This window comes from Aplidium turbinatum, chromosome 2 (assembly GCF_918807975.1).
Source record: "Aplidium turbinatum chromosome 2, kaAplTurb1.1, whole genome shotgun sequence".
NCBI lineage: Eukaryota > Metazoa > Chordata > Ascidiacea > Aplousobranchia > Polyclinidae > Aplidium > Aplidium turbinatum.
This window is the reverse complement of record NC_137473.1, coordinates 13,683,608-13,711,110: the sequence shown is the minus strand read 5'-3', so window position 1 is coordinate 13,711,110 and position 27,503 is coordinate 13,683,608. Positions and strand designations below refer to the sequence as shown.

Here is a 27,503-nt window from a genome sequence, read left to right as displayed (position 1 = left end):
TTTTTCAATTAGGCAAAAAGTGTAATCTTATTTAGTTATGCTGCTAACCCTCCCTGCCTAAGTTTGGATTTTTCAAATAGTAATTGTTTTTATACGGTAAGCTACATGTTGTTGATTTGCTTTATTCTCTGAATCTTTTTCTCTATTTACGCTACAGTAGAAACTGCTAGAACCAATCACTATAGACCTACTCCCTTTGATCATTCATGCCATGAGTAGCCTACTGTATTATTTAGGCTACCTACCAACTGGAATTATTGCTATGTAGGCTGGACAAAAGTCATCGTCCAACTCACGTAGGTTGCTGAAGCCACATGTTAGGACAAGAAGCTATAAGCCCCAAGTAAATCTCGCCTACAACTGCGTTTTATAACAGCAGAGAAAGCTGTTCGGAAAAGTTGGTGTGTTTTTCAGATTTGTATTTCCAAATATAATAAAAAAAATATGTAAAGTGCCGTCAAAAAGTAATGAGTTTGTCTTCCTTCCTTTTCATCCAAGGTGAGGCTAACTGACCTATCAGTTCCCAAGACAACCATTTCTTTGGTTATTACATTATATGCAGAAGCAGAACTTAACTCAAAGTTAAGCCAAAAGGTGCGTCTACACGACGACTGTTTTCTTGTTTAAGCCAGCTTAACTTCTGGCTTGTTTAAGATAACATTTTTTTCCTTCGGTTGATTTTTTGCTTCGATATTTTTACTCACTATGGCGTGAGTAAAAAATCTGACATGCTCAGAAGTTCTTGGCTTTCTTCAGTTCTCGCTTTTTTTTTCATTGGCCAGAATGATTTGCAAGCAAGCTTTCAAGAAATCGATTGCCAATGGCACGTTTTGAGAATTGGATTTAAAATCGAATTGAAATAAAAGCATTACCCAGAAAAGCCGATTACTTTACATTTAGCAATAATTGGCGTGCATGAATTCACAGACTGCTCTTAACCCTGACACAGTTAATTTTACTGCCATGAAAATCGGACAACCGCGCTTTCGGACAAATGCATTTAGCAAGTACTTTCTCGATCCAGCAAGTAACCTAAAGGGGAGGGAAATTTCAACAAAACACAATGATAGCCTATGTGGGTCTATATTGATCTACTTCCGACCTTGTAAATACACCTTGAATAAAGCTACTTTCCTTCTGGATCTGCCACTGTTTCGATCAACCTCAAAGCGTCAGAACATTTCATTGTGCAAATTGTGAGACTTTATATAGTCAATAAGAACATTTTCAGAGCGCAATAAAGAAAAAGTTCTGTGGATCATTTCAAACTTTTGCATAAAAAAAATACAACATCAACTATAAATCAATAGATATGTTCGTCACCTAAATATAGAAAAAAGGTCTAGTCGAAAAGAAATAAAGGTTTTTAAAAACAAGTAAGTTGAGTAGAGTTTTAAAATTTAGATACAGTAAAGCAAATCTAGATTAGACCAAGAGACAGTACGCTTTGGTGCGAGTAGGGTAGGGTACTCAGTGAAAATCAGGCTTTTAAAAATAAAATTCCAAAACAAACTTTGTTACTAAACTTTTCATCAAACTTTATTATGATTCTGCTGATGATCCAATAGGATGCGCAGTTTGACAAAACATTTAAAATAAAGTAAACAATATCACACCAAATCAGTAAAATCCATGTATTAATTAGAGCTTGCGCCACACAAGTGTGGCTTCTTCAGTATACTCTGCAACAAATAATAAAGAATGCAATACTATTGATATGATTATAAAATTTAAAGAAAGTGTTAAAAGATTTCAAAATAGGTAATACTGTATGAAAAAAATCATAGAAAAGGTCAAATAATACACATAACTATAAGACTGTATAGGCCAATAAATAAGATAACAATAAACATGTAGAAAAAGCAAATTTATTAAAATTTTGTCTAAAGAGAACTTTTAACTATAAAACTGGTTTCCACGTATTATAGCTTCTATCCTTAGCTTGACATGGTCAAAAAGATTATAACACAATTAATCAAAAAAACAAAACAATAAAACGTAAACAAACCAAAATGAACAATGTCAATTCGAACAATACTTCGGCCTGCGCAGGACGAAACTGGGCCGAAAAAAACAAATTCTAAAACAGCGGCTGCAAGTAGAAGAGCTAAGAGAGATACATTTTACATGGTTGATACAAAATGTACGATGAGATGGAGATTATGTCGGAAGAAGAATAAAACGATTGAAAGCAAAGCGAAGAACACCAAAGAGAAGATGGAGGCTCTGTGATACAGACGACCTCTAAACAGTGAGAGAAAGAGATGCTGCTGACAGAGTTATGTGGAGGACTGCAATCTGTACCGCCAACACTATCGAAAATTGGAATAAAGCTCAGAATATGAAAAATATTAATTTATCACGAAACATCGCCAAACAGTTGAATAGCATATAATTCGTGCTCAACGGCTCTTCATCCTGACGACCGTCCCAAAATAATCTACCCGAATCTTTAACTTCTGCAAAAGAAAAATTAAAATTTATTTGTTTTGTTCTGGTAAAGTTTAGGAAAAGGCGGGAGAAAACGGACATGCTAACTTCAAAGTGCGCTATTTGAGCAAATAAATCAGATATCATCGATCTGTTGCGTTTTTTGAATTAGCATTTTATTTTACAACAACTGCCCAGAGTATGAAACTTAACGTGCTTTTCATTTTTTGTTTACTTATAAAAATGATTTTTATTCTGGGTATCCGTTTTGCCCCTGGCGTGGGGCAAAACGACATAGCATATGGTTGCTTTTCCTCGAAGTTCATTTTGTAAATTAATTGTCAAGCTCAAGCAAAATTTTGTGAACTTGTTAAAAGGAATATCCATAAATAAAAACAGTCAGGTTTGATAACCAGTAAAGGTATTTTAAGTAAAGCTTTCACCGCCATAAAGGCAGCTTGTTCAGTAGTCTTATTCCAATAGAACTCAACTAACTGTTTGTCAAACAGAGTTTGAAAAATGCATCTTTGCTGTTTTAGGTCTTCAAAACAGATTAGTTATCTGTTTGAAAACAATTTCCACGCTAAAAAAACTACTATTTATTTTAGGCTGTGTTGCATGTGATATTGATATGTCCGTTTTGTCCCAATCAATTATATTGTATGTTTTACCTCAAACATGCTACCGAAGAAAGTCTATAATTATAAGCAAAAGTAAAATATGTAGAAAGCTCAATTTTTAGAGTATTAGTGATTCATTGTCCACCAATGTTTAAAATTAAAAAAGAAGAAGAAATTTTCAAAAAACACTTAACTTTTATCACATTTTAGTAGACAACTTTTTATAACAAAGTAGCTATTTCGGCCTCTTTGCCGCCGAGTGTGGCACAAAGGTTTAAAAAAATTTTTGTGCAATATTCATTTAAGTCGTTTTAAAAAATAGAAAAAAAAGTATTTTTTCTATCTGTAGTTTGTTTTTCAAAAAAATCAAATGTCCGTTTTACTCCGCATGTCCGTTTTGCCTAGCCTTTCTTAAGCATTTTGAAGTATTGGTGTTTAATTCGCCTACAAGTTATGCAAAGATTTGTTGCAGTTTAAATGCAGCAGTAGGCTACAGATAAATTTTGCTGGCATAATTGTTGTTGCGTTACGCCAAGTATATAGTACAAATTGTATCTTGTTTACAAATTGTTAATTTGGAAAATTATAGGGCGAACTACCTTTACTAGAAGAACAAAAGATTTTCTTACAAGTCTCTAAAATTCGGTAATGAACTGACTGTATGGCTTCACCTTAATTTAGAATTGCTCAGAGTTAAAAAAATAAGTAGCCAAAAAAAGAAATCACTCTCGCCTCATTTTTCAATTCATCTAAAGCTTCTTGAAACCTGGCACGCTCCTCCATGTTTGGATATCTCATCATGCCCCCTTCACCATCATCAATACAACGACCCATCATCACGTCTTCCTCAATCTTATGTAAAATTTTGATGACGTTGTCTACGTTTGTGAGACGATTGCCACGAAGATTCAAACGAGCAATCTAACACAAATTAATCATTGGTCAAGTCAGTTGTGGTTAGTTACGTGTTGCTTATCCGAGAAAATTCACAAGTTTACAAATTTAAGACTTTTCTACGAAGATTTCAGTTGAAAATTTAACAAAAACGGTCAAGAAATAATAAAAAATACCTGTTGCATTGAAACTTACTAAGAATCAAACATTAAAACATGGTCATGTAATATTAGTTTAACATAATCTGACTATAAATCAACGTAATTAAACCTTGATTCTACAGTAAAACATGACTTACGGATCCAGGCATCCATTTGATCGCCTCAAACCATGGAAAAAGTTCGTTGGATGTCAGTGCACAGTTGGACAAACTGAGCTTTCCTACCCGAGCTTGCATTGACTCCAAAAAGGAAATCGCTGCGTGAAAGTCATTCTTAGTATCGGAGGGAAACATCCGTATCCATCCTCCAACGAAACAACTTCCGGCTGTCTTTATCACCTCTGCATCGCTACTTTCCCTCAATATCTTGCTGATGAGGAAGTAATCAACACGACGATCCCAATCCTTACCTAATAATGTAAGAATGATTATAAATTTATGTCAGCTTGTTTACTAGGTTGTAGTCTAAACAAGGGGTTCTCAAACTTTTTTCAATGCGGCGCAATCAGAAAAATGTATTTAGTATTTGGTTTTGCGACGCATCAACAATGACATCGCAGTTTTAGTTTTTCTTTATTGCCAAATAAAAAAAAATAACTGAACTAACTCCACAAAACTTTTAAGCTTAACGTATTGCTCAGTTTAGGTATTCCCTAAAATTAAAGCGCGACGCCCCTAAAATTCTTGAATGACTCGCCAGGAGTCGCGATGCACAATTTTGAAACCACTGATCTAAACTACAGCTTGGTTTGTTCTCATCTAATAAAATAGCCAAATTATTTATCTCAAGTTGTTTAACTGCAGACAGTGCACACCGTTTCGGCCTTCCCACCTCCGCAGTGCAGTAGGTACACTGGAATGGCCAGGAAAATTTATACCTCCGTGTGACGTCTTCCCATTTGTCGAACGCAAGTTCCAAAAAATGGTACTACCGCCAACCTTGCCAAAGTGCTCAAACTTCAAGTAGTGAGCTTTGCGCAATGCACAGCAAGGTGCCTCCAGTGAAGTAGCCTACTCAATCGGCATAAGCCAAGAACGTCCATAACTGCAGACAGTGCACACCGTTTCGGCCTTCCGGCCTCCTCAGTGCAGTAAGTACACTGGGTATGGCCACGGAGATATACTGTATACCTCATTTATATATTTTAGAATAAGGCTAGCTTTGCATTTAGAAAGTAGACATATGCGCCTATGCTTTTTGTTAAAACAGGAGATCACCCAGAGTTAAATTAACAAAAAAGCGGAACATAAGTCATTGAATTCTTGCTTTAAGATAAATCACGTCACGTTTCTCGCTATCGCAACACATAATCCATCTATGCTTTCTGAATTTCTTTAATCGGGCTATTACGACGTAACCTTATTTTTAGATGTAACTTATTTTATGAAATAATGCATTTTGCTCTCACATCATCAGCCTATAATTCCCAACGCAGCTGTGCAACGCAGGGTAACAATACGCATATGCTGATATACAGGGCCATTGAGAGGACAACTTGGGCCGGTGTCAATAAAAAAAGTTTGTATCATAGTATTTTATCAAGCAATATGTAAACACAATCCACTAGTAACTAGTTCAAATATTAAATGGAATTCACTGTATGTAATTTCAACAGTTTTCAGTGGCAAGTATTAGTTTATGAATTGAATAGTATTATCAAAATATTAACATTCAGATTGCAAAGTAAAAAAGCACTCAACAGTGAAATAATTGATCATTAAAAACACTTGAAGAAATAATTTGTGCAGATGTACAACCAAAGTAAACTTATATTTGCTATCGACTTCAGCCTTCAGTTCTGAAGGCTTGTGCAGGACGTCTAGGCCATTCATTTTCGTGGGCCACGACTATCTTATAGCATCCAGTTTAGCCTATCTGCAATAATGCAGTTGGTGAGTTTGTTTAGAAGAAAGCTACAACTTTGTAACAGCTGAAAGCTTTCACTTGAAACACTGACTCCATATTACAATCAAGTTAAATCAACTAACACAAATCGGCTATAAACTGTTAAGCAATTCCACCTGCCAAATAGGCTACCGTTTCACAATGAAGTGTCATTGCTGAGGTTTTCATTGCCCTGGAACAATGGCAGTTTTTGCGAGTACCGTACTTGATGGCAATGTGTGTCTACAAAGTTGATCTTGGATCTCTCTAAATTCGCTAGTAGGTGTGGCCATAAGGCTTTACTGCAAATTTTAAAAATTCAAAACAACTTAATTGTTTTTTTGCTTACGTGCAGCTGCTTTCCGGATTTTCTGATTCAGTTCCAATATAAATATTTCCTTTTTTTGCTGCTTTTCACCTGCAAAAATTACACATAGTGTTATTCCTTGCAGTCGTCGCTTTAGCAAGCTTATTTATACGTACACTTCGCATGTTAGTCTTTCACCATCTCATAGCGCTCGAAGGTAGTTGTCAACTAATTAGAGGTCAAACCATTAGCAAGATTCTTCATATCAAATGAATCCAACAACGGGACTCTTTTTGCACCGTCAGTTGAAACTGACGCTAGGAGGATATAGATGAAGTTACATGGAAAAAAAATCATAGCTGTATAAGCAATCGTATCATTAACTTTCAGTTCAATTTATTTTTCATTGTTGGCGCGAACATGTAGAAAACGATAAGGTAAATACACGAATTTCGCACCAACAAAAGGAAAAAATGTTCAAATTACACATCGATAAAAACACTGTATGGAAAACAGTATCTTAAAAATGCACAGCCACCAAAACTAGAAAAACAAGAGAAGAAAATTTTTTTTGGTTGAAATTTGTAAAAATAGGCCTACAATCAACACTTGCAAGTGTAACAAGGGCAATTAAAATTTTGCAATATAGCCTACAAAAGTAATTCAAAAAGTAACAAGGTTTCTAAAGTTTTTACTGTGCTTTGAGAGTCTCGAATTCCAAAACTTAGTTATGATGTCATAAAAGACTCAGTAAAGAACTCAAATCCTTACTTGCGGAAACACTAAACTTTTTAGGTAAGTCCCAAGTCCAACTGATTGTGCCAGTCCACGCCCTTGTCAAAGTCCATGTCCAGCGGTATAATCGACTCAAACCTTTTTCGATAAGCCAATCCAGAGGCCAGTGTTCCCAAACTTTCAAGAAAAACATATAAGGGAAAGTCTCATGAATTTTGGCTTTGAAGATAAACACTTTGTAAAAAAAACCTTGCTAGCCTCAATTGCCTTGTGGACTAATTCATTCCAAATTAAAATAAATAAAATTGCAGCGGTAGCCTACACGAAAGTGTTTAACCTGCAAGATACATTTGTTTTGAAACCTTTATAGAACAGCACTGCTGCTTAAGAAAGTTTTCGGAACTAAGTAGGAGATTTACTTTGAACAGGATTCTGATGAATGTAGAAATAAGAGGCCGCAAAAAAAATGGCAAAAAGCCAATTGTATAATCTTACTTGTTATAAATCGAAAAGATGGTTTCAGTTGTGGGAAAGGATTAGAAGTTCTTTCAGATGTTTCTGCAAGATTATAAAATAGATCTTGGTTTTATTAATTTAATAAATTTTATCAAATACAATATAACTTTTTTTGTATCTTAAATAAAATTATGTGCAGTTATAGATTTCAAATCAACTTGAGGTACCGGTAGGCCATATACCCTACTGAAAAGCTAAAAATAAGCATGCTAAAACATGATACATTTGCCGCTAAAGCTATTGTACCAAATAAGTAAACAATAAATGCTATTAATACTACAAAAAGTGCTCAATGCCAAGCAGAGCAAATTACATCAAATTCAGTTTCTATTTCTAATAACTTCTACAGTATGTTTCACCCTTTATTGGGGATCATCAGAAGGTTCTAAAAATATGCAAAGAAATGAATCGGTAATACTTATAAATATATTAAACATTATAACCTTAACATTGTCGGCAAAAAAAAACTTCAAAATGATTAAAAGAGCTACGACCAGCGGTCGCATAAGTAAGCAATACTTGGACTCAGTTAATATAACTATCGTAATGCATCACGTCTGAACCAATGGAAAAACACAGACTCCGTGTTATCCTGGTTTAAGGCTATTCCATGTAAGCACCAATGCTCCTTTTTAAATTTGATATTGTCAACTTTTACCTATCTATTACGAAGGAACTCTTGTGTAAAGCAATCGATTTTGCCAAATCATTCATGAATATTGATGATTATAGGAGACTCTTCCTGATACTACTATATCGAACAACCACACTCATCTTATGTTAGCTCTATCATTAGCTCTGTTACCAATTACAAACGAGATAATTTGTCTCGAAAACAATTGCATATAACGCTATCTTAAGCACGCTATCTTTAAGGAAAATAAAAATATTTTGATAAGACATAATTACCTTTGCACATGTATGAATCCAGAAGAAGTCCCGATAGAAATTGGACAACGACAGACCAGTGACCGCTCAATAAGTTATTTCGAACAAATAATGAAAAATCTTCTAATGGCATTTCATGACAGATATATAAGGCACTAAAATACTCCTGTAGGGTTTGGTGACTGAAGTACAAACGGTGTTCTCCTTCCATAAGAGCGTACTCTCTGTTTGCTCCTAATAGAGTGACGACAAGATCTTGGACTTCTTTTGTGGAAAGGTTTTTCTTTAAAAGATCTTCAGTTGTGATTAACACCGTTTCTTTTTCAGTTGCTTCATATGCAAGTCTTGATAAGCCAATAACAATATCATCAGACAATGAAACTGCGTGTCCTGACGCTTTCAAATTGAGCAACACAGTATGGAATATTCTGGTCATTGTGGAGATATTTGTGACGTCTTGTTTAGAATCTAGACAAGCACGCAAATAGAGTTGTAGCATGAGGGGATTGTGACACATTGCCTTTAAGTGGGGGGTTTGCACTGTAAGTGTGTTCCAAAGAACTTTGGATTGTTGTTTGTTATTTACGAAGGCTTCAAATAACGTTTTCATGTTTTCAAGTGTTAAATCACGAATGAAGTAAGTGCATTTGGGTCGGCATCTTAGAGGAACTTGAAGCATAGCATGTGGTCGAGAAGTAAATACTAAATGGCAGTTTTGGAGAAATTTTCCCAGACATAAATTCGACAGAAGTTCTCTATATTCGAGTGAAGTATTGTAGCCGGATTCTTTCAAATTTTCTTCTAAGTTCCAACTCACCTGATCAAATCCGTCTAAAATAAGAAAACAATTTTCCGGATTGGTTTTTATCCATTCAAAAACTGAATCCTTTTCATCTTTATTTAGGTTGTAATTGCAATCTTCCAATAAAAACTCTTTCAATGTCATTCGTTTATTGCAATCATTCATGTTCATAAAAACCTTTCTCAAAACAAGAAAATCGTCTCTCTCAGCGAGACACCTTGACAGGCGCTTTGATAAAGTTGTTTTTCCGGAACCGGGATAACCGATAACTGATACAAAATTGCTTTCTCTTATACCAGAAACTAACTGATCAAATGTTACCGCTCGGTCTGCATTAGTTAATTTAATGCCATGATTTTCTGGATTGTACTTGTCATCATCTGGTATGAATTTCCCTTGGTAAAAATCAACTCGAAACATTTCAGAATAAATTATCGGAAAGCCTTCTGAAGAAACGCCAAAATTGGATAGATCAACATCGTACTTGTGGTGATAGTGTTTGCGAACTACTTTTTGCAGTTTTCCGATTTTCGTTTTCTGACCTAAAAAATTAAAGCAAAAATTGCAAGGAAACGTTTTGTAAAGCTTGGAGGCAATTGCCTTAGACTTAGAGGACACAAATACCAAAATTTGAGTTTACTACAAAAAGATGATATTTTTAGCAACCTTCAAAAGCCTATATATTACATAACTTTTATGAAAAATTGTATCTAGTTTTTCTTAACTGACTCTTGTTTTTTAGAAAACATTTTTACATTTTCAAAAGCACTTTACCGCTTGCGCTTAAACTGCTAGAGACGCCCAGTCGTCATAAACTAATTGGTTGTGGAAAACCAACAAAGGACTAGCGCAGCGCACTGCGTAGAATGGGCTACATTTGGAACGCAGGATGATGTGCCACAGACACCAGACCTTATGTAGGCACTGAGTAAGGCTAAGTCACCGCAGAATGATTTCTTACAATTGATGATAAAACAAAGAAGTTTGGCTCTGTTTCTTGGATTCAGTGAAACTTAACAATATTGAGAAGATTTTTCTATCTACAAAAAAGCAACACAACAGAAATGCGTTGCTACAGTATCTCTATAAAGAGTTAATCAACGCAAAAAATCATTGTTCTGCTGCTTCAAAAACAGCGCAGTTCCAACAATGAAACATGAAGTGTACAAACCATCAGCTCCAGATGAAAAGAAACTGCTGTTTGGTTGAATGTAGGATGTTGAAGAATATTGTCTGTTGTTGTGCTGGAGCACGGCGTTTAGATTATAGATGGTTGTATGATATTGCCGACTGTCGTGTCGGATCAGTTGATGGTAATGAGAAATTACGTTTTGAGTTTGTCCTGTAAGAAAACGTAACATTAACCTGAAAGTTTATTGACAATTAAATTCCGTATCTTAAATCTAACGAAGGCCTACTGAAACAATTAGGCTACTTCAGATAATAAAGTTTATAACAAGGTTTGGTTTGGTTGGTTTTTGAATCTTTATCCTCGTACTGACAAAGCCTTGATTGGTTATTCCTGGTAGTTTCGCATACTTGTAAAGGCTCTTGACGCAGGACCGTTTACCTTTACCGAGATTGACAGAGTGAAATTTCCGATTATTGAAGTGTTGTTGCTGGAGAAATTATTCCATTCACTCGGTGCCGCTGAATGGAGAGCAGTCCTGAAATGCGTTGCTCAAGCGCACACTACGAGAGTCGAACCAGCGCCGCGTGATCTTGAGCCGGGCACGTAACCACTGAGCTAAAGAGGCGGTCAGTCGTGGAACAAGAAAGGCATTGGTGCTTATGCCCAGTCTCTTCAAAAAACATAATTTTTTTTTGGAAGGCTAATGCATTTGCAAAACATATCTCGCTTGCTTTGTTCGATCAAGTGCTTTTTAAAAACTGAGAAAAAAGCACAATATTTCAAAAGAAAACATTAAGTGCTGAACGACATCCATGATTCAGTGTAAATAGGAACATGTGAAGTAGTCTACTATGTCTTGTAAGTCATAGACCTACTGCAGGGAAAAGTAAAGAGTAAAGACACTATACGGATGGATTTTCAAAATTTTATTGCTATGGAAAATTATTAAAATCCCAGACAAGATTTTCTGCTCTGTATTGTAAAGCCATTGTGACAAATAGAAAGCAGAAAAACAACCCCCAAAAATCAACCCACTCACGGGTCCAAAAGTAGGTTACCCCCTGGACCCAGTGCCGGTCTTTGGGGTGTGCGAACCGTGCGATCGCACAGGGCCCGCAAATTAGGGGGCTCGCAATTTACTCAGAAAATGCAGTAATTTTTGTCATGTCTAATGGAAAAAATTCAATTCGATTCCCAAGCAAGTACCGGTATCCTTGAAGTCAGTTGCGGCTTTAGGGTGAGGCAAGTGCTGAAATTGTCGCGTCGGGCCACTTTTACATGCTTTTAGGCCCCCCATGACATTTCACCATGTGCCAAATAGTTAACATGGCAGTGTGACAACAGAATTTCGTTTTGTTACAATTGCATTTAAATAGAATACATGTTAGTTTCTATACAATAACCATTGTTATTATGCCAATATGCCATGTATATGATGTGTAGTTTTAAAACTAATCATTTAAAGGGCCCGGATTTTTAAAACGCCATGTATCAAATCACTTAATATTCTATGAATTCAGGAAACTTCACTCTTGTGAAAATTTAAATGCATGTTACTTCCAGCATTAAACTATCATTATTATGCCCTATGCATGTAATTTTTAAAATCTAATATTGAGGGGCCCAGGTTTTTTCAAAACGCCATGTAGGCTACCAAATGTTTAACATTGCTCAGTGACAACAGAAACCAAAATTTTCAACCTTGTGGCAACTGTGTTTAGATACATGTTACTTCCAGTACGGTACTAAAATGTCATTGAATTATTCCATGGGTTGAAAAATAACATTTAAGGTGCCCGGATCTTTTCAAATTGTTTCAAGTTGATTACTCTGTAGTACCCAACCTAAACAATTTTTAAATCTTAATATAGGCTACTTGTTATTGTATTTAGATATGTACAGTTTGTGCTGTACGCTGCAATGTACACTTATTCATTGCTTGGATTTTTTTCACTGAATAGTAATATAATCAGGACTGTGATTGATTGATGATATATGAAGACACTGCTCTAGTTGCAACAATTGGGAGATGTTACCTGAATTGCTGCCTCATAAGCAAGAAGAAGATTGATGATATACCAATGTAATTTTTGTACCAGCAAAGGTTGTTTAACTCAATAATAGAGTACCATTAGTGATTTATCCATTAGCTATATACCTAATCATTGTAAAAGTGGAGCAAAGAAAAAAAGGATTTAAAAAAAGAGTTGTTGAGCAATTATACAAAGCATTCTTCAATTTCTAAGTTTTTAAAATATACTAGTTGCAGTAAATGCAGTAACGACACCAGTGAATGAAAACAAACCTAAAACAACCTAGTTCACATTGTAATCTTGTATTGTTTTTTCCACATGTGCTGTTGATGCAAATAAATGAACTTCTCTCTCTCTGAATCTACTTCTTTCTCTCTGAACTTCTTTCTCTACTTCTCTCTCTCTGAACTAGTGAGTGCTCAGCCTTGTGCTGATAGCCGGGAAGAACGCCCCTTTCTTCACAATGTCCTCTGCCCTGGCGCCTGCTGGTTTTGTTGGCTCTTTCTTTGTTTCCACAAAGATAAGAGTTAAACTGACTGGTAAAGCGGTGGTCGAATAAATTTGTGGCAGAATACGGTGCGATACTGATGAGCCCAGCCTCATGGGCGAAACACGTGTCTATCGCTGTCAATTCTTGCTACAAATCGGCTGCCGAGAAACATATTGTTGATTGGATGGTCTGAATGGCTAGCGTGGAAGCTACACCGTTATGGTTGGCGAATCGCAGCTGCTCGCTGTACTAGTGAGTGCTCAGCCTTGTGCTGATAGCCGGGAAGAACGCCCCTTTCTTCACAATGTCCTCTGCCCTGGCGCCTGCTGGTTTTGTTGGCTCTTTCTTTGTTTCCACAAAGATAAGAGTTAAACTGACTGGTAAAGCGGTGGTCGAATAAATTTGTGGCAGAATACGGTGCTATACTGATGAGCCCAGCCTCATGGGCGAAACACGTGTCTATCGCTGTCAATTCTTGCTACAAATCGGCTGCCGAGAAACATCTTAAATGATGTCACTACTGGTGGTAACAGATTAATTCCACTATCAACCTCACGTTGCTTTTAACTCATCGATAATCATGATTTCCCGATCAACTCGATGCAACCTCCAAAGTTTCATCCCACTATTCTATATTTTTCCTGGTAACGTAGCCTAGTCATATCTACGCTTCGATCGCTAGTCCCCCCGACCCATCTGGGCGAACCTGCCTCAACGTCTGGCCAGTGCACATCCGTGCTCGTTGGTTCAGCGTCAACACTTTTTCGGTAGGTAAAGCATACAATATATTCCCACTTACCATCTTTTTTTTTTACACCAATTAATTGAGCCTTTGCTCCAGATTTTATATAATTTTCGTCTCCCACGAGTATTCAAATCGTCCTTGTAGCTAAGCTTCTCTTCCTCGTGGGAGACCCCAAAGTTTATCCGCTCTGCCTACGGGCAGACCGGGTATAGGAGTCAAACGTACCTGTGTTACGGTCACGTGATGGAGACGTGGGCGCTGCCTGGCTTTATAAAACTTCTGTCACCCGGCCCGTCGTGAGCTGACCTTTTTGCGTTTGCAGAAAGCAAATCCGTCTCCCTGGCCCGTTCCGCCATTCTAACTTTTGCGGACGAGTCGCACAAAAATCTCGATCCACACTTTCCTTCCACAGGTACCTAGACTCCCCAGCCTGGCCCCCGCGACCTAAGCTGGTGGACTTCCCTTCCGGGTGCATCGCCACCCCATAATCACGCCGCTCCCCGCCTCCACGGGGCGTGGCAGGCCGGTTCTTTAAAGTCTCTGACCTGGCTATGTTTATTGTGTTCTTCTCGCCGTGTCAATTATTTTGTACTCGTGCGTCGTTGACCAAAATAAAACAGTTCATCATCTGAGGTCAGCTTTGCCTTATTCAAACTCCAGCTGCTTGCAATGATGTTAGATCAATAGCAGAAATGCTCGATTTCCTCTAAATGTGATGTGCTGGCTAATTTTTACCCAAATGACCTAAACGCCAAGTCTTTGCTCGAAGAGCTAGTGTGCGTACAAAATGTCTATTCAGTTAAATTTGGTGTTGATGATAAGAAATCCCAGATAAATATTTTCTCAAACGGCCCTGACAATAGCATTTTTGCAGGTATTTTACATCATTCACTATATAGCCCTAATGAACTACATGGCATGCTTAGAGTGCGCTATACCATAACCTTAAAATTGTTTTACAACATGTCTTTACTCTGAGCTACTAGATGTGGCATGCAAATAGCAAGTGCAGTGGTTTTCATTTTTTTATTATGTTATATATAATACTTCATATTTAACTTATTGAGATATACATCTCAATGTGCTTTTTTCCTTGGATTGAGTAGCTGTATTTATTTTTCAATGTGTTTGTATAACATGACTGAGGTATTTCACCGCAAAGTATTAAGATGCATGATTGCATGATTCACGTACTTGATGCATGAGGTCTTCAATAATAACACCTTCACTCGTCTTCAAAATTTCCCCTTGTTGTCTTGCCTGTTGTGGCTTAGTTTCATGTACGAATCCATTTCTAGCCTGCTTGATTATGTTTTAACTTGCATTTGCAGGAATGAGGCAAACAATTTAATTAAATGCTGTTCTGCCACTGTATAGAAACTGACTCTGACAGAGAATATTGCCCATCTTCAGTTGTAGGGTTACTTTGAGTTTGGCAGCCAGCAGTTTTAGTAAAAACTTTTTCTGAAGTGAACCTGCTGGACATTTTGCAAGCATTTCAAACAACTTCAATCTAGGTACCTACTTCTGAGTTCAGATGGATTCCGACCAATTTAAGCATAATAAGGAGTCCTTGCTGGTTGCTGCACAGGTACATTTGGTTGGGTTTGTTTCTTTTGCATTGTTATATTTCATGCTTAAATATTCCCATAAAACAATATGCACACATTTCATGAAAGTTGAGCATTGTGTTTTTGATGTATTTTCATTCATGCTTTGTATGCATATATATGCAACCAAGTAAAAGTAAACCGATTTTCTTAAATCAAATTGGATCAGTAGCGTAGCCAAGTGAGAGTTTGGGAGTTACACCCCCCCCCCCCTTGGAACGCGTGTGATGTCACGATATTGAAAATTATGCTTTCAGTCTTTTGTGCTTTCTAATCAACACTAAATTAGTATGGTATAGGATCTTAATGCTCTACAGCTGTTTAGTATCGATAGTAGTCTGCAGCTAACTCGTACAGTCCATGGAAACACTGCAATATCCACAGCTGTGAAAAATTGCACTGATCTTTTATATATAGCTGATTACAGTGGTTCGTTATACAAAACTTGAATATATCAGAAATGAAGTAAGTTCACTGTCTTAAAGCCTTTTGTCTGATACTCATCGAGATGTATGGCGTCTGTTTACATTTTCTAAACTTTGGGTTAACTTTAAAGCATAAAACTTGGTGACTTACCGGAATAAGATTGTTTTTTGATCAACCAAGGACAAAATTAATCAATAATAAAACTGTAATAATCTGGCAAAAAAGCGATCAACCTATGTCTCTAAAACAAAATTTGCCTAATTTTAAATGAAACTACATTAATAGAGCTAGTTACCAAACATTCAAATATCTCAGCCAGGAATTAGCAACAAGAAAGCATAGAGACTTAGCTTTATTTCTGAAAAATGCCCAAGAAAACATGATCTTATCCTTTTGCTATGCCACCAGACAGCACCATTTTACAGTAATATTCATACCCAAATTTTTGTTGAACATGCTCTCAGAATGCACCAAATTCAAAGTAATTTTTCAAAATTTTCTGGGGGAGGCCCCCCAGACCCCCCGCCGCTGGGTGTCGCCTTCGGCGAGCACGTCCTCAGGCTTCGCCTGCCGGCCGTTAACACCCCCTTCCCGTTTCTAAATACGTTACTGAATTGGATCATTGTCCTTGGGGCCCGCAAAACATATTCCGCACAGGGCCCGCAATACCCTTAGACCGGCACTGCCTGGACCCCTTTGTCAACGCTGCTGCTACTTATCAAAATGATTGTAAGTTGTCGTAAAATGTCAAAATATACTGCAGAATGTTATCAAAGTGCCAAATACAATAAAAGCAATCAATGACCAAAATAATCAACACTTTATTAGACACTAAAAATTGAATGAAGCTGTTCACCAGGCATTTAGTTAATTACATGTTAGACAGGTAGTCACCACCTGATTTAGCCCCTGAAGAAGTCAGTCGTTTCTGATTGATGAAACGTCGGAATAAAAATTGGATTATCACCTTATTTCTTGTGATAATTCAGCTTAGTTTGCACTAGTAGAACGTATCATGTTATTTAGCTTTATTAGACAAACTGTTTTAAACATGCTTAAATCTCTCATTTGTATTTGTGATGATCGTGTTTTGACAACAAAATCAAATAAACTCAGTTAAACTATTTATTAGGTTACTTAGCAATCCACCTTCAGTTCCCGCTTCCTCGTGTGGAACAATTCTGCTTGCTTCTTTGCTTTGAAGGTAGGACATTCTTTTACTGCCAACCTCTGGATATCCAGAGACAAAATTCTAAAAAATACACACTGTTTGCAATCACCATAAATCTGGTCTTTGTTTGCCAAACTGCATGAGTCTGACTGTTTTAGAAACAGGAAGACTTGTATTGTCCAAAAATTGAAAGAAATTACTAGGTTTGTATTTAAATTTTTCCTGCAATTATCAATTATTTACAAAACATTGTCATTTTTTGTGCAAAGTGAAGTCTATCCAGTTCTTTCTTCGCAAAACGCGTCAATATCTCCGTGACAACCTTTGTGCGGCAAGCGTAGTACTTGCCTGACATCTACCGGTGAAGTTTATCGCAGTTTGAACATTTTTTTCCGATATCTAAACGGAAGGGAAAAAAAATCAAAAAAACACAGAATTTTTGTAATTTGTCAGAAATTTTAGTAATTTAAGGCATTTTCAACAGAAAATGCACAAAATTTGTAAACATACTGTAAAAGACTGTTGAAAATGCAACAACTTTCATGTTTTGATTTGTTTTCTAGCCGTCACCGTTCTCAAGGAATCTTGCAAGAATGCAGCGTGGTGTGCCACCGACACGAAATTACATCGTTTTATACCTCACCCGGTGGCGCGCCCCCCTGGTATGGACCTGCCTCGGCCGACTTGGGTCAAGCTCAACAGAATCCGAACCGGAGTCGGTCGCTTCCATTCCAACATGCACAAGTGGTTATCCGCCCATAGTGCCCGTAGTGGTCATCCGCCCCGATAGCTCAGTGGTTACGCGCCGGGCTCAAGATCACACGGCGCTGGTTCGACTCTCGGGGTGTGCGTTTGAGCAACGCATTTCAGGACTGCTCTCCATTCAGCGGCACCTAGTGAATGGAATAATTTCTCGGCAACAAGACTTCAACAATCGGAAAACTTAACTTCAAGTGGTTATCCGGTTATCCGCCCATATCCGCCCGTAGTGGTCATCCGCCCCGATAGCTCAGTGGTTACGCGCCGGGCTCAAGATCACACGGCGCTGGTTCGACTCTCGGGGTGTGCGTTTGAGCAACGCATTTCAGGACTGCTCTCCATTCAGCGGCACCTAGTGAATGGAATAATTTCTCGGCAACAAGACTTCAACAATCGGAAAACTTCACTCTGCCAATCTCGGTAACCGGCCCTGCGTCAAGTGCCTCTACAAGTATGCGAACAAGTACCAGGAATAACCTATCAAGGCTTTGTCAGTCCGAGGATAAAGATTCAAAACCAAACCAAACCAAACCAAGTGGGGTTTGGCTCCCTCACCGGCCTGCGAATGCGGCGCGGAGGAACAAACTGCTGACCATGTCGTTCTCGAATGTCCGATCTATAAGGCACCAAATGGAACGCATGGTATAGCAACGCTGGACGAAGCTACACTCACCTGGCTCTCCATCACCTGCCCTGAAATTTGATTTGATCTAGTCTCAAACGAAAGAAGAAGAAGAAGACCGTTCTCAAAATACAGCAGTTCAAAATCAAAGCCTTTGCTCAGGCTAAATCCTGAAAATTTCATCAAAAAAAGCGTGGCAGTGATAGTGTTAACTACAAATCTGACAATATAAATTTAAAACTTGATAGTCAATGCTGTGAAAAACAATCGTAGAATGTTATAGCCTATTGCAGAGATTGGTTTGGTTTTTGAATCTTTATCCTCGGACTGACAAAGCCTTTCATGGGTTATTCCTGGTAGTTTCGCATACTTATAGAGGCTCTTGACGCAAGGCCAGTTACCGAGATTAGCAGTGAAATTTTCCGATTGTGGAACTGTTGCCGGGAAATTATTCCATTCACTAGGTGCCGCTGAATGGAGAGCCGTCCTGAAATGCTTTGCTCAAGCGCATACCCCGAGAGTCGAACCAGCGCCACGTGATCTTAAGCAGGGCGCGTAGCCACTGAGCTAAAGAGGCGGACAATCGGTTCCCAACTGTGGGCGCGAGAGGGTTACAAATGCGCCGCGAAAGCCTAGTGATGAAAATGTTGTAACCTCAAGCGCAAACCTGCCAAGTGTCAAATTAGTTCAAATGAAAGCAGGGATAGGAGGGTCGTTTATTTTTGTCTGGATGCATATTTATTTGGGATTGCGCATCGGATAAAGCGCTCGCTTTCTAATCATACAATCCTGGTTCGATTACTGGCTCAAGCTGGTTGTTGAAAAACACCACTCACCTCTACTCAGGAGTGTAATCAGTTTGGTGGGCATAATTGCTGAAGGAAACGCGGTTCAGAGAAATGAACTTGGCCACCCTACTCTCGTTGATGCCGATGGCTTAGTTTAGTACAGTGAGAATTTTACCTACTCGATGCTTGGATCAAGTATGGGACTCATCTTTACTAGTCAGCAAAATTGCATACCACTGCCTCTAACTAAACTACTGCTGTTAGGTAGCGAAAGTGTTAGCCGCATAAATTTGATCAAAATAATGCATCCTTTTAAAATAAACTGATCAATAACTTACAAGTCGGTTTATCGGTTGTACCTAGCCTACCTATATCTTCCAAAAATGTTTAAAGGGGTCAAATGCATCTCCCCTTACTACGCCCCTAGGCCTGATTAAACAAAGAATTATTTTTGTTTTGGAATGTCAGCAGCAGCAGTCAATCTCCTTTGATAAAAATTGCACATTCTATAACTCAAATCTGAAATAATTGCAAAAAAGCAAATAACTCTGTTAATAGTAGGCCAGCGAGGAAGTGAAAGTTTTCAGTTTAGCTAAAGGTCTTAAAATAGTGCAATATGTTGATTCGTGATGTTTAAAGCGTGCTTTTTGGCTACTCATTCCAATACATGACTCATTCAAACAAGAAACATAATATTATGGATTTCAAAGGTCGATCTAGTTTCCAGAAATAAAAAGTAGCCTACTAAGAAGTTTAGCCATCTAAGTGTCTATAGATATTTTAATTGCTACAAAGTCATGCTTTTCGTTCTCTCATGTAGGCATAAGTGCATGCCATGATTTTTTCTGTGTCTTGTTTTCGAGAAAGCAAAACTGAGTTTCAATGTAGCCTGAACTAATGGGCTACAAGGATGTTAGTTTGTTCTCTAGCATTAGGAAGGTTTGCCGTTCTTTTTTCTTCTGCACGACCATGTTCTGAATTCTTGCAAATTTAATTCTTTTTTCGTGGTACAATTTTGGTTGGTGGTTTTGAATCTTTATCTTCGGACTGATACGTGTAGAGGTTTTCGACACAGGGCCGGTTGCCGAGATTGACAAAGTGAAGTTTATGTTGTTGCCGAGGAATTATCCATTTACTCGGTGACACTGAATGGAAAGCAGTCCTTGAGTACACCCCTTGAGCCAAACCAGGGCCGTTTGAGCTAACGGGACGGGAATGTTCAGTTTGTTTAAGATTAAAACTTGTGTTCATTTCGCGTCGTCTGAAGAAAAATCTAACTACCGGTACCCTAAATGGAACGAACCATAAAGATGTGAAAACATCAGAAATCCACTGCCTTTAAAGACAGCGTGCACTGTGTGTTGAATTATATTTTTTCCAGAGAATGCAAGAATGGATTTTGAAATTACGACAAACACGACAGACTCGGTACAGTTGCAGTGAAATGGGACAAAATATGCTGATCAAAAACAAACCAACGCTGGCCAAATTTGAGCAAAGTTACAAAAATACTGTACAAGTGATGAGGTAGAGACGGCTGATAGATTTTTTAAAGTGAAGAAAATGTAAGTGAACACTTCAAATGCAGGGAGCAAGGTACGTCAGCTTACAAGTTTACAACGACGCTGGCGTGGTAGAGTCGAGTATGCACCAATATTGTTCTAACCCAGGGAGTTGTCATTTTTACATCGTTGAAACGATGATAACTTTAAAAAAACGTCACCAAACGATGAAACGATGAAAAAGAGGAAAGCTTTTCGTAGCTGAGAAAACAGCTTGGTTTTAAAACCTTAAACTTCAACATTTTAACCAAGACAGCAAATCAACCGTTTTTACATTGATTCAACCTCTATAGACGTTAAATCCAGGGATATCTAAAGAAGGGGATACGAAGGCTTTTATTACGTCTGACAATAGAAGGGCTTTTGTTTATCGTAAATGAGAATTGGCACCGATAGTAGTTTAATAAATCTTGTTATGATAACTTGCATTGCGCTATTAAAATCAGGCCTGGATATTCACAGCATGCTCATGGTTGCTTTTTAATTCAACTACAGTAGAACTCGGTTAATCCGGATTCGATTTGACCGGCGATTCCATCCGGATTAGGCGAAGATCCGGATTTACCGATGACGGTTCTATCTAACCTGACTCATTTGTACTTCCAGCTTCATCCGGATTAGGCGAAGATCCGGATTAACCGAATCCGGATTAACCGAATCCGGATTAACCGAGTTCTACTGTACCCATAAACTTGCTTTACATCTAGCCTACTGCAAAGGCTTTGTTAAAAAAAAACAGCTTACTGGTAACTTTTCAACTGTCTTTGTAAACAAGTATTCTTTAAAATATGCTCTACGTAACATTTGCCGACTGTCTTCTGTAGCTCATTGTACCAGCTGCACTACAAACCTTTCTACGATTTTGAAAAGAACCACACGTTTAAAGCACTACAAACTACCACCCTGGTAGTGTCATGAGAATAAGGCAATTGCTGCGAGCCTTCCTATCCCCTTCTCTAGATATCCCTGGTTAAATCGTCGTTGAAACGTCTGTAGACGTTAAATCAATGTAAAAACGATTGATTTGCTGTCTGGAAAACACATGCTAAATGAAATGATATAAAAGATGGCATGTCCACAGTACAAAGTCTCAAAACCAACAAGACCTGTAAATAGGTAAGATCTGTTAGAGTACGGTACCGATTTTCTTGGGTCATTCTGATCTTACCAGCTCTTTTTTACAGCAATTAAACTTTTTCACATTATAATGAAGGTTTTGTAAAGCTGACAACAACCGTTTTTTTTTCAGCGCAAGTGAAAAACGTTAACTTTTTCGCGTACATCCAAACAAGTAAATGGGTTAGCTAGCAAAAAGCAATATCCGAAAATGATTACAAGTTCAGATTTTATACCTAGAAAATGACAATTCTGCGACAATTCAAATTTGAAAGGCAAACCAGCGTAACCAGTTGCGACAGCAATACAGTGCATGCGACAATTGGAATGAAAAAAAATATACCTTATTGCAACCAAAGTGACACTTCTATTGGCCATCATAAAAACTTTTATCAACAAGAATATTTAATTTCTAGCTCGAAAATGTGTTTCGGAGCATGTTTTACACAATTGCATCGAAAAAAGCAGCAAAACAAGCTGAAGGTAAGCACATAGGCATTAGCTAAACTGATTTTTTAGAATTGGTTAAAAGGTTTCACCAGCAAAAAAAATTTATAGCACGCATATTGAGGTACTGCAAACGCATTGACAATGTAGCATCAAACGTAAATTCATTTTAAAAACGGCTGATGTATAAAAATGCATTATATGCTGAAAATGGTCTTTGGTAAAAACACAAAAAAATCTTCTGCAGCTGATAAAGAAAACAATACTTCCATTAAAAAACATTTTTTGTAAGAGACAGCACATGTACTTTGAGGTACTTCGTTAATACCAACTACGTAAACACATTGATCGTACGATGATGTATCACGACGAAAAAAGCTTAAGCTCATTTTTCAGGCGATGCTCATAGAAATTGCAACACAGATCACAAAACAACCCATCCAGCAAAATCCGTCATTTTTACATTGATTTAACATCTACAGACGTTGAATTAATGTAAAAATGACGGATTTTTCTATCTGGGAAGTGATGTACAACGGCTATGTACATACGAAAAAAATACGTTACTTTACATATAGTCTACGTGTCCGCCACAAGTCTGTCTCGCCACAGATGATGGTTAATGGCAAATTTTGTGCAAAACAATTGCGGTAACCGGAAACAAACCGAAAAAAAAAACGTTGAAAATGAGCAAATTCAAATTGCTAAAATCAACGTTGAAAAACAACATTTGCTTTTCAAAACTAGAACCAAAACAAAAAGTTTCAAGGAAATCTTCAAGAATCTTCTTTTTTTAAACCAGTCAGGAAATAAAACGGCCGAACCCTGGAACAGCCCAGCTTCTGACTGTTCGCCGTCTGGAACTCGTTAGTGAGCCTGAAGTGCCACGACTTCTCCAAGTTCAGACTGACGACAGTTTGCCGCAGAGAACTCCGATCACAACCGATGACGCAAACGACCGCACCTGAAAGCGTGGAAACGGAATTTGTTAATTGTCACCTTGTCTTTTGTGACGCAGAGTGACGTGTCTATGACGTTACAATGTGTAAATCTGCAATTAACAGTAAAAGTTTGGCGGCCAGAAAAAATCCAATAGTAGCATACTAATAAAATGCTAATCATGTTTTATTTTGCGCTTAATGCGTTAATATACACTTATATAGTCCACTGTCTCATACATTCCACTGAATAATTGATGCACAGCAACAGGCAGTTGGAAGCAAGCATGGGAGATGTAGTCATCTATAAGTTGCTCCCATTATTCAGGCATGAGAGATACAGCGCGTGCTCTGAAGCGGTGTCGAACCGACGTACTCTCGAGTGTCGCGCAGACATTTTGACCATTCGGCCGAGCAACCGACGAAAGAGAAAGTTTTCCTAATTTCTTTGTTTTCTATTCCAACCAACAAACATTCAAACCCCAAAAGTTTTACACCCTTCTTTCGGTGTGAAATAACGCCGACATTACTCGGGTAAAAAAAAACTTAATACACTTGTACCTTTCTTCTGCATTTTCAAAGATAAAAATCATATTTTGTGCAAACTTGAAAGAGCCGCAAATCTTTGAGGAAAACACACTCCGATTGAACGATGCAGCATTGAAAGAAAAGGCCTCACCTTTAACAAACTGGAGACTTTGCAGTAGCTCAGGATTTACACTTGTGGTTACACAAGGTAGAATAAGACCCCCGTATTGCTTGGAGTCATCGAACGCCCATGCTTGGCCGTGTGTTGCAGTGTTGGCAAATTGCACACAGACCTGATAAGAAAACAGCCTAAAGTTGATGTGTTATGGTGGAACTAGAAACCGACGAATACGTTTTTGGTGACACAAAACAGCTAGAAAGTTTGATTGGGTAAACGTTACCAAGGCAGATAAAGATACCTGGCAAAGATTACCTGCTTGCGAAGTTACATGGCGAACACAAGTTCGCCTTTTCACATCACTTTAACGTCTGGTGACGTTGAAGCAAGGTGAAGAGGCGACCTTGTGTTTGCTGGGTTCGGTATTTAAAAACAAAACCCAAAATCTGTACAAAAACTAATCTCACCTCTGTACCCAGCGATATATAACAATCAAGACATAAGACTGGATTGTTAGGATTTGATACCGCGCTAGGGAACATAGCAGACCCGTGATAGGCCAAGTGCTTGTCCAATAGCAATGCGGGATGGTGATGTAACGGTTCAAACGACGAATCTGCCGCCGTGACCAAAGTCGTGGAACTAGAACAAGTTGCGGAAATTGTTAAGACTGACATTTTAAAAACGTTCCAGGTATGTGTTTCTTGGAACTTATAAGATAACTTTGTTGGACCATCAGCAGAAAAAATCAAGCAACAAAACGGCATTCAACATGTACAAAAATAAACTAAAAATTGCGACATCACGTAAAATTGTCATGTGATGTTTTTTGTTTGTGTCACAAAACTGTCATGTGCTGTGCCTCATCTCATGTGCCTTTCTTATGTCATTTTCTTTATGTAAAACATGTATTGCATGTATTGCAAAAACATTCGCCATTTCTAGTTTATTTCTGTATATCATTTTGAACGCCGTATCGTTGCTTTGGTTTTGTCTAGGGACTTTCCAGCATATAACATTCCCATAGTTTAAAATTATCACGTTTTAAGATGTAACTTTGATATTTTGGTACGTTTCCAAAAAGCCTCCATAGCCGAGATGGTTTACCAAGTTGTAAAAACTGTTGATAAAATGCAGTGAGTAGGTTTTGTATTTACCTTTTTTCCAGACTTTATCCAGACAAGGTTTCCCAGACGTACAGTTACGACCAAGCCAGTTTCAATTTCAAACAGCATTTGTTTTAGTTTGGGGCATTTTTATTTAGCTTGTTTTGAAAAACGTGTTGAAGCAGCAAAGAATTAGAACTTCTAAGATAGAATATTCAACATTGCCTGATTGTGCATATCTCTGAAGTTTGATGGCATGAGATTTTTGCTTCACTCACGTGTTCAACGAGTCGATTTGACTTTCACGAGTAGCCATGGCCTTGGTTACCATGGCGATGTTTTCAAACCGAAATAGACTCAAACCAGAGGCAGCAGCCCGCAACGACCAATCGATATCCTCATTTTCAAATCTAGAAGTGGAAGAGTTGCTTTATCAAACAATAATTGAAAAGAAAATCTGTCAACATTAAAATTTTTTCAAAAAATTTCAAAAATCGACCAGTTTGTATTAGCATGGCCGGCCGTACATACATTTGTGAGCCTGACATAATTAACAAATGTGGGAATTAGTTAGAAGACCAGAGTCACAAATAATTACCTTGTTCTTGTGAACTTAATCGTACTTGTTGATTTAAGATTGAAGACGAGACAAGATTCCAGGTAACAGGAACTCAAGCAGTTTTCCTGGTTAAGTAAAACCTGAATGAAAATTAAAAATTTGAAACACATTTGCATTAAAGATCATTTGCCAACAAGCATACGCAGATCCGGTTAAATCCGGTCAAAACCAATACCTGTCGTTGAGAACTAGTGATCATCAAATCAGAGCCCCAAGGGCGGAAACCGAACGCGGAAAGTTCAGGTGTGGCTTGCCTTTCCACAATCTCCAAGAGAGAAAGAAGAGAAATGTCTTTCCATGATCCCGAACCTTGGGAGCAACTGTCAGGAAGAAAACCGAAGAAGAAATGATGATTGTTATCAATAATGAACCACACGTGACCACTGAGTAGATGATAATGGTTGATGTACGTGTCTTGAATAAACAAATGAAACCAAGCAACCACACGGCATTTAACATAATATATTAAACTGAACATACACTATAAAATACGAACGTTTTCGGCCATACACATGTTAGCCCTTGTGTGGCCGAAAACGTTCGTATTTTATAGTTTATGTTCAGTTTAATATATTTTTATCTCTCTTTAGAAGTTTTAGTAGAATTCGCAGCTACTACTGTGTAGTGTGCTGACAGGGATCGCGACGTGAACGCTTCTACTATGATCCCTGTCAGTGTATAACTCCGTTGCGGAAGAATGTGTCAATCTGTGGTGTGTCAACGAACTTTAGAAGACTCGATAGAAGAAGTTTAATATATTATGCTAAATGCCGTGTGGTTGCTTCGTTTCATCTGTTTATGGTTGAAGAAAGTCACCTCTTTACCAAACTTGTAATATCTTGAATAACAGTCAATGCACTTTCATCAACAACAACATATATGAATTAGAATTAGATCAACGAAACACAATAAAATTATTTTAAGGACAAACAATGAGTAGATATTTTACCAAGCGGGCCACAACAACTGCACAACGTGGTTTCAGCATAAACCAAGCTACATCGGTACAAGGACACAGTGTTAAAAGGTATTATAAAAACAAGGGGAGCTTTATCAAACTACTCTTAATTCTATCTATCTCTGTGTATACGATTTAACGTTTCTTGTTCGAATAAGATAATGAAAATGCCACGTTCACTGGCGAAAGCTTAATACACAAGTTACACAAGTGCCTGGCTGATTTTATTTACTTGCTCTTTCTACTGTTTTCCGAATTTCCTAGCAAATGGCATCAAAAGTCTCAAAATTAAATTCAAAACCTTTCACCGCATGGAAAGGAAAGTTGATGGTGCACTTTGAAATAATCTCAAAGCAGACACATTACAAAGCAACCTCACCTTTCATCGGATTCGCCATCTTGCCACTTCGTCCATGCCACAACGTCATCGTTGATGAAGAGGACATACGGCCATACAAGATCAGGATCACTTGATGCTGCGCTCTCGATAGTGAAGAAGTGCTCGAAGAGGACTTGTGAGGCATATTTTATTGCACCTAGATCATGATGTTCATTTTATTTGTTGACTGTGAGGTTTTATTGGCAAGTTACATGCTACAGAAGCATCAAAGTCATCACTTGCAGCTCTAATGATGGAAAAGGTCTTAAACCATCGTCGACATAAGGCATTGTCAGTTTCATCAAAAAAAAAACATCTCATTTCAAGCAGAACAGCAACATCATTACGTAAACTTTTGTCTTCTTAGTAAAAGTACAAAAGTTACGTTTAGCCCAACATTTGTGACACAATTCTAGATTGAACAGCACCTACCATTGCCAAGGTAGTCGAATTGAGTTGGTAGTACAACGATGATATGTTCCCGGAGTGCCGTCTTGTACGACTGGGCATCACAATCCTTCACAATGATCATGTGTAAGATGGTGTCCATCGCAGTGCCAGCAATCGATCTGTGGCCAGACGACAAATCGTACAATCCATACTCTGGTCCATGAACTCCCATGCTCAGTATGGGCGTCTTTATTCCACCATTGCTCTACGAAGACAGGAATAAATTTAAATGGTGTTTTTGCGATTAAAAACGGTGACGGCTTTTTAAG

The 27,503-nt window shown here is 37.9% G+C and overlaps 2 protein-coding genes across 2 annotated transcripts in view; both read right to left on the bottom strand.

The window, feature by feature from the left end:
* Positions 1–4,295: 4,295 nt before the first annotated feature.
* On the bottom strand, positions 4,296–9,657 carry LOC145788342 (protein NLRC5-like). Its single transcript, XM_082600118.1, has 6 exons — positions 8,457–9,657; positions 7,527–7,589; positions 7,068–7,208; positions 6,339–6,407; positions 4,363–4,514; positions 4,296–4,325 (listed from the first exon to the last, which is right to left on the bottom strand). The coding sequence occupies exons 1-6, from the start codon at positions 9,655–9,657 to the stop codon at positions 4,296–4,298; spliced, it is 1,656 nt and encodes a 551-aa protein (XP_082456244.1).
* Positions 9,658–20,379: 10,722 nt separating this feature from the next.
* Positions 20,380–27,503, bottom strand: part of LOC145764728 (GREB1-like protein) — a 16,232-nt gene continuing 9,108 nt past the window's right edge. Inside the window, exons 14-21 of the mRNA XM_082576387.1 lie at positions 27,217–27,439; positions 26,785–26,941; positions 25,623–25,767; positions 25,427–25,527; positions 25,107–25,238; positions 24,190–24,364; positions 23,756–23,897; positions 20,380–23,102 (exon numbers count right to left, since the gene is read on the bottom strand). Coding sequence (XP_082432513.1) covers positions 22,915–23,102; positions 23,756–23,897; positions 24,190–24,364; positions 25,107–25,238; positions 25,427–25,527; positions 25,623–25,767; positions 26,785–26,941; positions 27,217–27,439 — 1,263 coding nt within the window. The 3' untranslated portion in view covers positions 20,380–22,914. The remainder of the gene's footprint in view (positions 23,103–23,755; positions 23,898–24,189; positions 24,365–25,106; positions 25,239–25,426; positions 25,528–25,622; positions 25,768–26,784; positions 26,942–27,216; positions 27,440–27,503) is intronic.

Excerpts from the sequence above, each read along its gene's own strand:
- LOC145788342 (XM_082600118.1), bottom strand. The coding sequence starts at position 9,657 with ATGTTTCGAGTTGATTTTTACCAAGGGAAATTCATACCAGATGATGAC. Across the intron at positions 7,590-8,456 it reads GGATTCATACATGTGCAAAG|AAACATCTGAAAGAACTTCT; the intron begins GTAATTATGTCT and ends ATAATCTTGCAG. Across the intron at positions 4,326-4,362 it reads CTAAGAATGACTTTCACGCA|GAAAGCTCAGTTTGTCCAAC; the intron begins GCGATTTCCTTT and ends AAGCTCGGGTAG.